The sequence below is a fragment of the Lactuca sativa genome, chromosome 5, assembly GCF_002870075.4.
Source record: "Lactuca sativa cultivar Salinas chromosome 5, Lsat_Salinas_v11, whole genome shotgun sequence".
In the NCBI taxonomy this organism is placed as follows: Eukaryota; Viridiplantae; Streptophyta; class Magnoliopsida; order Asterales; family Asteraceae; genus Lactuca; species Lactuca sativa.
Window position 1 is genome coordinate 327,249,110 of NC_056627.2, and position 11,973 is coordinate 327,261,082.

The 11,973-nt window shown below is 36.1% G+C and overlaps 1 protein-coding gene and 1 long non-coding RNA gene across 4 annotated transcripts; one reads left to right on the forward strand and one right to left on the reverse strand.

Annotated features, from left to right (window-relative positions):
- The first annotated feature begins 825 nt into the window (after nucleotides 1-825).
- On the forward strand, nucleotides 826-2,607 carry LOC111904095 (UPF0481 protein At3g47200). The gene has a single exon (XM_023899870.3). The coding sequence runs from the start codon at nucleotides 895-897 to the stop codon at nucleotides 2,251-2,253; it is 1,359 nt and encodes a 452-aa protein (XP_023755638.1). The 5' UTR covers nucleotides 826-894; the 3' UTR covers nucleotides 2,254-2,607.
- A 791-nt stretch (nucleotides 2,608-3,398) lies between these two features.
- On the reverse strand, nucleotides 3,399-5,562 carry LOC111904096 (uncharacterized). 3 transcript variants are annotated; one of them, XR_002854425.3, is made up of 5 exons: nucleotides 5,114-5,561; nucleotides 4,772-4,991; nucleotides 4,424-4,535; nucleotides 4,012-4,305; nucleotides 3,399-3,697 (listed from the first exon to the last, which is right to left on the reverse strand). It is a non-coding gene; the product is annotated as an uncharacterized LOC111904096 (long non-coding RNA). The 3 variants fall into 3 exon arrangements; XR_006183492.2 differs by having other exon boundaries at nucleotides 3,399-3,726; nucleotides 4,772-5,562; XR_006183491.2 differs by having other exon boundaries at nucleotides 4,772-5,560.
- Nucleotides 5,563-11,973: the final 6,411 nt, after the last annotated feature.

The window sequence follows — 11,973 nt, forward strand, 5'->3', positions numbered from 1 at the left end:
CCTAGCCGTTTTTGAAGCAACCTAAGCCTTGTTGGTGGATTTTGGTGTTGTGATCTTAAGGAAGGAAGGAGAAAAGCTTGAGGAAGCAAGTAGAGAGCAAGGGAACCTAAGTTTGTGCACCTTCTCCGCGGAATGGATCTTGAGTTTTTTTTTTTTTTTTTTAATACCTTAATTTATTTACGATTTTGTCATTCCACACAGCTACAGTAGATTCCGCATAGCTCCGCGGAATGCATTTTTATATCCGGAAATATCCATTTTCATGTCTAAAATTTGAAAATACCCCCTATTTTTTTGACTATTGCCGGTATTTTCCCCAACATTGGACGAGAGAGACAAGACAGGTAGATGGAGGATTGTTGCTGTCATTTTGTATTTATTGAATTTTAATTAGGAAACAAAATACAGCCTCCACAAACTTGTTACAATTATTTAACATATATTTTTCAAAATACCTTTGTTAAATAATTTGATTGTTATATATAGACCATGTTTTTGGTTTAGAAAAAAAAAAACTTTATGTATTAAGACTAAAAATTAGTAACAGAAATTAATTTTATTACTTTTTATGTTAAATATACGATCATCAAATATTTAAAATAGATCTTTCTGTTCACCTAATTTATAATTTTTGACTTTGGTTCTATTTCAATCTTTAGAAACAAAAGCAACATGCATTCCTCGTTTTCGCTAAATATTTAATAATACTTCACCTCAAAAGCAAGCTTTGCCAGTCCTGGTTCCTAGCTTCACTTGTGAACAAAGCGGTCTTCAAGATTCGCAATCACTAAAGTTGGTATTTATATGCATCATCCATGTACCAAGATCATCAACACTTGCTTACGTACGATCCCATAATTAACTACTAGTTATACTAAACCACGAAATCCAACAATGGCCAAGCACGACGATATCAATGCTAGCAGCATCGAGAACCAAGATGAGGCATGGGTTATCGACTTGATAGAAAAAGCCATGCCACCACCTTCGTCATCCACACGAATCCACAGAGTCCCGGAGATTGTGTTGAGAGAGATGGGCGATTACGAGAAATACTATGTTCCAAAGGTTGTTTCCATCGGTCCATACCATTATGGCAACCCGAAGCTCCAGTCTATCGAGAAACTCAAGCCTGTTTTCACCAAGGAGCTCCTCTCACGTTCTGAGCATAACGAGCGCCTTAGCAGCTTGTACAAATATCTTGGGGCAGCGAATATGGTGAAAGAGTTAAGAGGTTTCTATGAAGAGAAGTCAACAGACCATCTCTCCGATAAGGAATTCACTACGATGATGTTGCTGGACGGATGTTTTATTTTGTATTATATTCTATTTATCTACGGAGAGAAACCTGGAAGTTGTCGAGAGCTGAGAAGCCATAAGATCGTGTTAATCAACCGAGACTTGTTCTTGCTGGAAAACCAAATTCCGTTCAAAGTTCTAAACAATGTGATGGATTTGATGAAACTTGATAGGCGTGACAAGTTTCTATTGTTCTTCGCTGACAACATTTTGTCACGGAGGCAGATAAGAGGGTGGTTCCTTTTCGGAAGCAGTTCAACCCAAACTTATCAAAATTCTGGAAGAGAATCACATGGAAGCTACGAATTCGTAGGTGATCATCTACTCCATCGTCTGCATACTGGGCTTACAGAACCAAGTACCATGAATGAATCCCACAGGAATTCCTACGGTCATAAAAATACTTTTCATAACGTTAGAGAACTTGAATATGTCGGGATCCATTTCAGGCCGAGTAGCGTTATGTCTTTGGCTCATGTGGAGTTTGCTGGACGGTGGTGGTGGTGGTTTTCAGCATATGTAAAACTACCTCCGATAACCGTGGACGATTCCACCAAGCCCATGTTATTAAACTTAATAGCTTATGAAATGTGCGCAGAAGACGCACATGATGCATGGGTTACCTCCTACATGTGTCTCCTGAATTCTCTCATCGATCACCCTGAGGACGTGAAGGCTCTTCGTAAAGCTGGGGTCATTGATAACTCCCTTGGGAGTGATCAAGAAATTGCGACACTCTTCAACGAAATAGGCACCGGTTTGGTGCCAAACAATGCAACATATTCGAAAGCTAAATACCAAATCCAAAGGTCTTATGAAAACTTGGCGAAATCAAAGTTTTGTGAAATCAGGCACGAGTACATCATTAACCCAACGGCAGTTTTTACTGTGTTAGCTCTTTTTCTTACTGCTGTTCAAACTTTCTTCGCTATCTGGAGTATCAAAGGCAAGTGATGAGATGATCTATGCATGTTTTTGAAGATGGAACATCGATTATTAGATCCAGCGATGATGGCTTTTCTTACTGCATTTACATTGTTTATCTGTTTTGTTTTGGTCGTGCATGTTGTGTTGTGCTTTTGAAAGAGATAATAATTGTGTATGCGTTGTGTGTTTCCACTTGTATTCGGTAACAATAACTTTTTCTAAATATATGATCTATGAGTAATATAATCATTAGCTAATGATCTCATCAAACTAATCCGATGTCTATTATTGAAATTAGAGAAGGGACCTCTATTTAGGACCGGTAATTCTCAACACGACACGCGACACGACCCGCGAAATAAACGGGTTTTGGTTGAGTTTTTCAACCCGTCAACCTGCCAACACGTTTATTAAACGGGTCATATATGGGTTTCTCAAAAAATAAATGGGTCGACACGCCAACCCATTAAAAAATATATTTTTTATTAAAAAAATATATTTTTTATTTTTAAATGTATTGATATTTTAACTTGTGGTCCTAACTCATAAGGTCGTAAGTAAGTTTGTAACCAATTGATTTTCTTCATTTTTTCCCTAAATCAAATGAGGTATCGGCGTATGTCTGTATAAGCGATTGAGGCAATGAACATGTTTCTATAAATGTTTTTAATTTTCATTTGGATGTTTAAGACTTTAAGACTAAAGTAGTTAAATGTCTAAAATTCAAATATATTTGCATCAACCATCAAGAATTTATTCATGTTTAATTGTTAATTTTATTTATGGAATCTGACCCACGAACCCAATACCCACAAACCCGCCAACCTGTATAAATAAATGGGTTCGTGGGTCATATATGAGTTTATATTCCAAACTCGTCAACCCGTGATCTATATATTTAAATGGGTCGTTTTTGGGTTGACATATTTTGACCCGCCAACGCGTGACACGCCAACCCAAACACGACACGATTGCCAGGTCTACCTGTATTCGGTAACAATAACTTTTTCTAGATATATGATCTATGAGTAATATAATCATTAGCTAATGATGTCATCAAACTAATCCGATGTCTATTATTGAAACTAGAGAAGAGACCCATGCTTTGCATGGGTCCCGAGAGGTTTTGTTTTTTATTTGATTGTGTAAACATGGTGCATTTTGATTGGTACTTTGCCAATAAAGCTTTCTATTAATTTTTCTTTACACATAGAAAGCAAAGTACATAAAAATTCTTACAAATTCATACCTATAAGGTATGTTCCTATTATGGTTAAAAACTATAAGTATGTTGCTAATTTCTGAGTTATAAGTGATGTTCCTGCAACTGTTAGTAAACAGTGTGCTACAAAATCCTCTGAGCTTCTTGCTTCTGCAGCAACCTGAAAATGCCTGAGAAGGAATTTCCCACCAAGAGAAAGAAAACCCAATCCACCTAAAGCTTTTAAACTTTCTTTCGCAAGCATTGGTACTGTTTAAAGAATAGAGCAAAAAATTCACCTAAATTGAAAAAGAAACAACTCAATTTGAAGGAAATAAAGAAAACCCACACAAACAAAATTTAAAAAAAAAAAAAAAAAAAGGTACTAGCTTTGAAGAGTAGATAAAAGAGAGGAAGAAGTTGGGCAAGAAAGCACAACAGATTGATGGGTTTTTGGTAAGAAGCATAATAAAATCTATTATTTGAATTGAACATATTAACTTTTCAGCAGAAAGAGCATCCATGTAGACTGCATGAATTAAATTCTCAAATGGTGTAATATTTAATAAGGCAGGCGATTATACCTTTGGAGAAATGTTTTGAAGAGATCCAGAGATGGGTTATGGAGGATTGAAGCTAGGAAATCATCCATTACCCTAGTCTAAGCTAGGATTGAAGCTGAATCACGATGTATATGATGAAAATGGTTTTGCATATATATAACATCAATTGTTTAAGACCAAGAGCCTGAGTTTCTTATCATGGAATTGACCAGTCTACCAAGAGAAAGAAGCGTGAATGGTGTCTCTGATCATGAACTCGACCTCTTCCTTATTCATCGATGTTCTTAAGAGTATCATCATCTTGAAACCATTAACCTGGAACCATCAATTTTATATTGTAAATATTGAGTGTGAACATCATTTAACTTCATGGGCCTGTAATTGAGGTTATATCTGAAAATTTGTTAGTTTAGAATAAGTCAATAACACTTACATAATTATTTCAGGATCAATCTAATTAAGATGTAAATGGTGCAAAATATGCAACATACTGTGTCCATCTTCAACCCTTTTGTCTTTCAAATATTTCCGAAAGCAAACTCTAACTGTACAAGTTTCGACCATTTAAGTCCAACAATTCCAACAGATAGTAACATAAAAGAAGAGTATAATAGTAGCAAGAAATTTCATCTTTTGGTCCTTTTCAATTTTTATGTTCTAGAGGGAAGGGCAAACTTAGAATTTACCAAGAGTATGATATAAAGGGTATTCTAGTCATTTCATAATAGTTGCACTATGTCGTGAGAATTGGCATTTGTATGAGAGTTTTTAAAATTCTAACCTTGGATATATGAAGCTTATGTGTTCTTCGCCATGGACGTATTCTTGTAGCATCTACGGGTGATACTTTAACACCATAGTGACAATGAAATTCTTTACAAAGAAAGCATTTATATTTTCAAAAATAAGAGTTGAGGTTGAATAAAAAGATTAGAAAAAATATTGATAAACCTGGTTGAAGCATTCTATCGAGCAGTTGGAATGCAACATGAAACTTTCTTCTGATATTCACAAATACAATTGTTTTTAACAACTGTATAATTTATAATTTCCATACAACAGGCACCGATTCTTCCCCAAAATTCATAAGAAAGAAAAATAGAACAGAGGTTTCGAAATTAACCTGAAAACTCGTGTGCAGATATTGCTTTTATTCGATTCCGAAATCCAAAAAAGTGAAGAAATTAGGGCTCATTTAGAGTGATGTAGTCGTCGACTACTGATTTTTTGGAAGGCTATTGGGATTATTTTGGGTTTCAATTTGTTGCTGAAGGAGATGATAAGAGGAAGATGGTAAACGGAGTGAAGAAATCAGAGGAAGTGTGCTATGAGGGCCCGATAGCTTCCTTTTGCAAGAGATGATTTGCCCTTTGAAGATGGCGATGCTCATGACGAAGCTGAGGTTAGATGATGGCCAAAATAATAAACAACAACCGGTAATTAGATACCAGATAATACAACGTCGCTTGCGAGATACAGTCACACCACTCGTAAACTCCGCTGGGCAGAAAAATCTAACTCAAAATTCCCGATACAGTCGCACCACGAGAATTCCAAATTAGTCTTCCAAGTTCACCTCCTAATTCCTGCCAATTAAGGGTGTTTTGCTTAGCTTTTCAAAGCCAAAAGTTCTTTTTGAAAAAGAAAAAAAAGGAAAAGATGTTTGGCAAACTAGTTTTAGAAGCTACTTTTGAAGTTTTTACATAAGGAAAAGTAACTTTTTGGAAAAGTCAGGAAATCCTGACTTTTTGTAACTTTTCCAAAAAAGACTTTTGGGGTTTGAAAAGCTAAGCCAAACACCCCCTAACTAGGATAGCATTGGAAAGAACAAAACACTCTCTGAATAAGAGGATGTTAAATTTTAGCAAAATTCAAAAGTGTCTTCCATTCTTGCATTTCCAGTACATAAGTTGAAAAGGAAAATAACTACCCAACATTACCACCTACGTCCTACTTATGGAAATTTCAAACTACTTTGAAAAGTTCAAAATAAAATAAAATAATTGGACACAAAAATTTAACGTACTGCGACAACGTGGGTATAACAAAACAAACATGCAATCAAGGACTTGGAGTTTCCAACTGGATCAAGTTGATCCAGTTCTGAATCGGGCCTGATGGTGGTGGTTTATAGGTCGGTGCTGCTTCCCTATCATTAAGGTTCTGAGAGGCCTCGCCGAAGGGTTGTCTTGGCAGCAGGTGGGGTGACGTCTGAGATGGTAGGTGCCGATGGAGCCATGGTGATGTAAGGAGGAGCGGTGGTGATCGACTCCAAAGAGAATCCGTTGAGTACGATAGGCCAAGTGAGAAAAAAAAGTGAGACGGAAGAAGATGAAAGGAGGTGAGGCGGTGCCAATCTCTGTAACAAAACTGGAAAATCAAACGCATATATATCGGTGAAGACACGTGCAATCCAAAAAAAAACCCACCAAACCAAAAAAGAAAAGGAAAAAAAAAAAGAAAAGAAATAAAAAAAATGGAAGTGGTCCAATAGGAATAGATTACTGTTTGAATTGGAACCATCCTTTTATATATTTATATAATATAATTATCCTTATACTAATAAAAGAGTAGTTCTTTTGTCATGTGTCATCATATTAGACATCTTAATTAATGTGTTGCCACTTGTCAATATATTAGTTTTCCATTTTAAATTTATTAGACCTCCTCATTAATATGATGCTACTTGTCAATGTATTTATTCTCTATTTTAAATTTTAAATTTTTTATTATTGTTTTCATTAATCCAAATAAAAAATATTTAATATATTAAAAAATTAATTTTAAATATTTATTTGAATCAACGATTATAATTTCACATAACTAATAAAAAACCTCTTAAATTAATAATTTATATAAAATAATTGATTAGTAATTTTGAATTTTTACTATAAAAGTTTAATTAATTTTATAACCGTAGTTCCCACGGGTTATAAACTAGTATAATATATTTACATTAGTATGTATGCATAATTATTTCTTGTTGCAAGATTTGGTTTCCTTGTATGTCTTGTTTTACATGGATAAATCAGGGAAAGAAAATAATTTTTTTCGCATATATATATATATATATATATATATATATATATATATATATATATATATATATATATATATATATATATATATATATATATATATATATCCTAAATAAAGAACAATAAAATCATATTTGCACAATGTGATCTCTAAATATTGTGTATAAAATATCATATTGAATCTTATTTTTATTTTTCTCATCATTTATTATAATTTAAAATTATTATAATTAATTATAAGATAATTTGAAATACCAATGATACCCCTCTTCTCTTTTCCTTCACACGTATCATTCAAACAAGCACATGTGATCCATTTCTTCTCCATATTTGTGAGTTTCATATCTGGAAAGATACCAGCATTTAATATCAATCTAGCTTTTCCAATTCAGTTTCTTGAAACATTCACTTTCAATTCCCATTTCCTACGTTCCTTCCACCTACCAAGAAGAAACTCAAACAATACATAATCTGCTATGAAAACAGCCTTTTCATTTTCGTCGCCTGTTTCCACATGAACTGGTGCATAGATGGTGTCTGGTTTCCCTCAGAATTGTCAATTCCAAAGTTCCCATTTGTACCAAAAGAAGGGAAACTAGGATTTTCAAATTTTGTGATTGAGAGAATGGCATCTAGAGAGAGTACATAGAAGAGAAAAGGAGTTGTGAAGTTTCATTTGATACTCGAAGAAAAGGGGGAGAGGAAAACGTGAAAGGGATGGGTAATGGGTTGAATTCATGCGCATGAAAGGAGAGGACCAGCGGTTTTTATTGGTTGAGATTTATGGAGAAGGAAGATGTTTGACTCTGGTTAAAGCTCCGGTGATAGGTTCGACCTCTCAACCAGTTCCGGTGGTTAATATTTCCAATAAATGACCACATAAGGGATTACTTTATTTAGCGATGCTCATGTGCTTTTGGTGATGGTACCTTAATAATAAGCTGATAAGAGTTTTATATATAGGAGCTAATGAGATGCAAAAACTTCATGTGGTAAGGAGTAGTGACATCACAAGAAGATGATGATTAAGGATTTAGATTTTATACTAATGGAACGAGTATTGGGAGTGGAGTAGAGTTGTCGTCATCCGAGAATAAGGCAGCCACTAAGATCGATTCAGAATGACTGGACTGTGGACGATGTAGCAGGTACTAATTGAAACCTTCATCAATGTTTCACCAACCGGAGGCTTATCAACCTGCATGCAATGTGTAAACCGGGTACTTAGAGATAAGAAATAAGAACAAATTAGTTATATTGTTGTAAAGATAAGATCGATCTATAAGGATCAGATAATTATCTCTTTGTATATATCTACCTATATAATGAATGAAACCTAATGGTTTTGTTGCGGCTAACTACTTTGTTTCACTTGGTATCCAAGCCATCCTAGGGTTTCGATTTTTCTTCATCATTTCTGATCTTCACTATAGATACGCCACTATGTTTTCTTCGATTAACTCCTCAAAGATCGCCACTGCGATCTCCTGCAAATTAATTTGCACCAATTTCCTTCTCTGCAAAGCACAAGTTGTTCGCATCTTGTGTGGTGTTCAACTCTATCGGTACCTTGATGGTACCACACTAGCTCCGACCGCCAAACTCGTCATTGTAATAGGTGTACAGATGTAACAAAAAGTGACAATCCGGCCTATACTGTGACATCCCCATTTTCTTGGCCAGAAAAGACCAATTTTATTTATGCTTTATAAAAATCAGAGTACTTCTTTTCATAAAAATGTTGCGGAATTTGTTCCCAGAAAAATACGATAAATACGTTATCAAAACATTTTCGAAGAAACATATTTTATTCATTTTAAAACGTTTGGGATGTCATCGTCAATACAGGAACATAAGCATAAACGAAACTTACATTTATTTACACTAGTGATCTACATCTATTTAATCTCTCAGTGTAATGTCACTTCATATCGACACCTGTGATGTAAATAAACTGAGTGGGTCAGGTTGGGAAACCTGGTGAGTACATAGGGTTTTCAACCCACAATAATATAATTATTATGTTCAATCATCAAACAATTAACCCAATTACCCATCCCCATTATCTTCTTTGTTCCTAAGTACTCTCCCTAAGGATTTATCCTAAGGGTCGTCTCTTACATCATATTTTACCTCTCATCTTCTTACATCGCATCTCCTTATATGTTTGTTCCTAAGGACTTTCCCTAAGGATCATCGCCTACATCGCCTAGATAGTATTGATTCAGCGATTACTCCCTCAATACGTGCCCACCAAGGGTAAGGGTATCATCGCATGAATACGTAGTTACAACATCGCCTGAACTTGTAATTCATAGTAAGGGGGTTAGAGTATCATCGCATGAATACGTAGTTACAACATCGCCTGAACTCGTAATTCATAGTAAGGGGGTTAGAGTATCATCGCATGAATACGTAGTTACAATATCGCTTGAACTCGTAATTCATCACCTACAGGTTATGAGCCTGCTGGTGTTTCCACGGGGTTGTCTATAAATAGTCTGTGGTCGCCATCTATACTCTGGTAGATGACTACATCTCCAAATTGTTGGACAAGGTTGTAGTATCCTACGTCACCGATTCATCATCACCTATCTATCCTCACCTAATTATCATCACCTATCTCTCATTATTTTATTTCATCACACACCAACTATTTCATCTACCCATGTTTTATCCCAACGTATTAGTAGATATAAATATACAGTTTAAATCATTTAAAACATGTATAAAATCATTCATCCAGCATAGACAACAAGTATTCAGATAATATGCACACATAACACGCAATATATGTAAAATACTTCATATCTATGTGTAAGATGAAAGGGACCATGCACTCACTTGATAAGGTGGTGAGTCGACACTCGGACAGCACTTCGTTACTCTTAAAACAATTATCCCTTGACGAAACCCACTATCATTACCAATAGAGTTTAGTCTAACGCTTGACGAGACTAATTTAATAGTCTAGCTATTATTACTATTATATAAGAGTTAAACAATACTTATATAACCCATAATAATAGCTCAAATACTCCTTATAAGGTCCTAATAACAATACTATATTGAAACATAAGCTATACTAAAGATAGGATAGGTACAATTCACTTACAACGGGTTTTCTCGAAAACTGGGCTTCGCTGGAGCAGCGTTCCCGAGCCGAAAGGCTCTTTTCTCGGGACTCCGGGAGCCTCGGGGCTTCCTTTGGGTGCTAGGGGGTTTACCTAGACTTTAGGGGGCTTAAGGGGAGCTAGAGAGAGTTTAAAGAGAGAAGTGGAAGAGGAAAGGTGTGAGAATGAATGGAACCCGACACATCTATTTATAGTGTGAAATCCTAATGGACTTGCCAAGTCGGTTCACTGACTCGCCGAGTCAGTGCCACGTGTCGTCACCTGATGGCTTTTCTTGGGGAGAAAGCCTTGACCCATATTCAGCCACGTCACCCCTTTTGCAACAGCACCCTGCCGACTTCTAAACCCCATAACTTTCGCATACGAGCTCTGTTTTCGACGTTATTTTTTTCCACACGTAGGTAAAATCAAGATCTACAACTTTCATTTAGACTCTGTCAGCTAATTCTTGACCGATCTTAAATTTAATAGTAGGAGGCGTTTAGACTATTAAATGACCGCGAAGAATTCGTAACTCCTTCATACGGACTCCGTTTTCGTCTATATTTTTACCGTTGAGTTCCTATTAATGAGATTTTCAACTCTCATTTGGGTCGTGTAAGCCAAAAACCGTTCGAACTAAAATTCGAGTTTCGGGTCGTGCACTGCTAAGCCGAATCTTAGAAAAATCATAACTTCCTTATACGAAGTCAGATTTGGGCGTTCTTTTTTTGTATGTTCTCGGTTTAACATATACTACAACTTTCGTTTAGATAGCTAAGGCTAAAAGTCGCTCCATCATAAATTTACTATTTACGCTTCCCAGTGTCGTGTCGGTTTTGCCGTAAAACTTCGATGAGCCATAACTTCTTCGTTATAACTCGGATTTCGGCGTTCTTTATATGTACGAAACCTTGTGACATATTCTACAAATTGGTTAAGATTATTTATTCTAAATAATATTTTGTCGAAAATTCGTTTTCGACCCCTATTGCCTCTAAATTGACTAGCCTAGATCTGCCAGTGTTACATATACTACATGGTTCGTTCAAGACCAAGCGATTGTTGGTGGTCATCTGTCCTCCATGATGGAAGATGTTCTCGCCCAACTCACTCGATGTTCAAATACATCAAAAGAATTATGGACCTTCCTTCATACAATGTTCTCAGCCCAACACCGACGTAACACAATTCAAATATGTACACAATTGTCAACTACAAGGAAAGAAGACTCGTCTATATCCAAGTACTACTAGAAAATGACAGCATTGGCTGACACCGTGGCCAATATCGACCATCATATGACAGATGAGGAAGTAATAGGGTACATTCTTGCTGGATTGGGGCCAGGTCATGGAGATTTATTCACTGCAATCACAATGTTAAGCAATCAGAATACGGGGACACTTCCTAATTTTTACTCCTACCTGATCGCACATGAAGCCCAAGCGGCTATGATAATTACCACAACTGAATTCGCCACTTCTACCAATATTGCAATTCGACAACAAGATTCAAATCCACCTTGGTGCAATTTTACCGGTAACAACAACTATTGGGGCCAAGGGCGTGGTCGTGGCAAAAAAAATCGTGGCACACGTTGCCAGGTTTGTAGCATACATGGTCATACGACATTGAATTGTCGAAATAGGTTCAATCATGCATATCAAGTAGATGAATATCGTGGAGGAAATAGCACCACAACTTAATGTTACAACAATGATCCAAGCTGGTATATCGACACAAGCGCAACAGATCACCTCACTAGTGATCTAGATCGACTCTCAGTTAAAGAGCGATATCAAGGTGAAGACCAAGTCCATGTGGCAAAT

What these genes read in the sequence shown, in the direction of transcription:
- LOC111904095 (XM_023899870.3), top strand. Translation starts at nt 895, where the DNA reads ATGGCCAAGCACGACGATATCAATGCTAGCAGCATCGAGAACCAAGAT.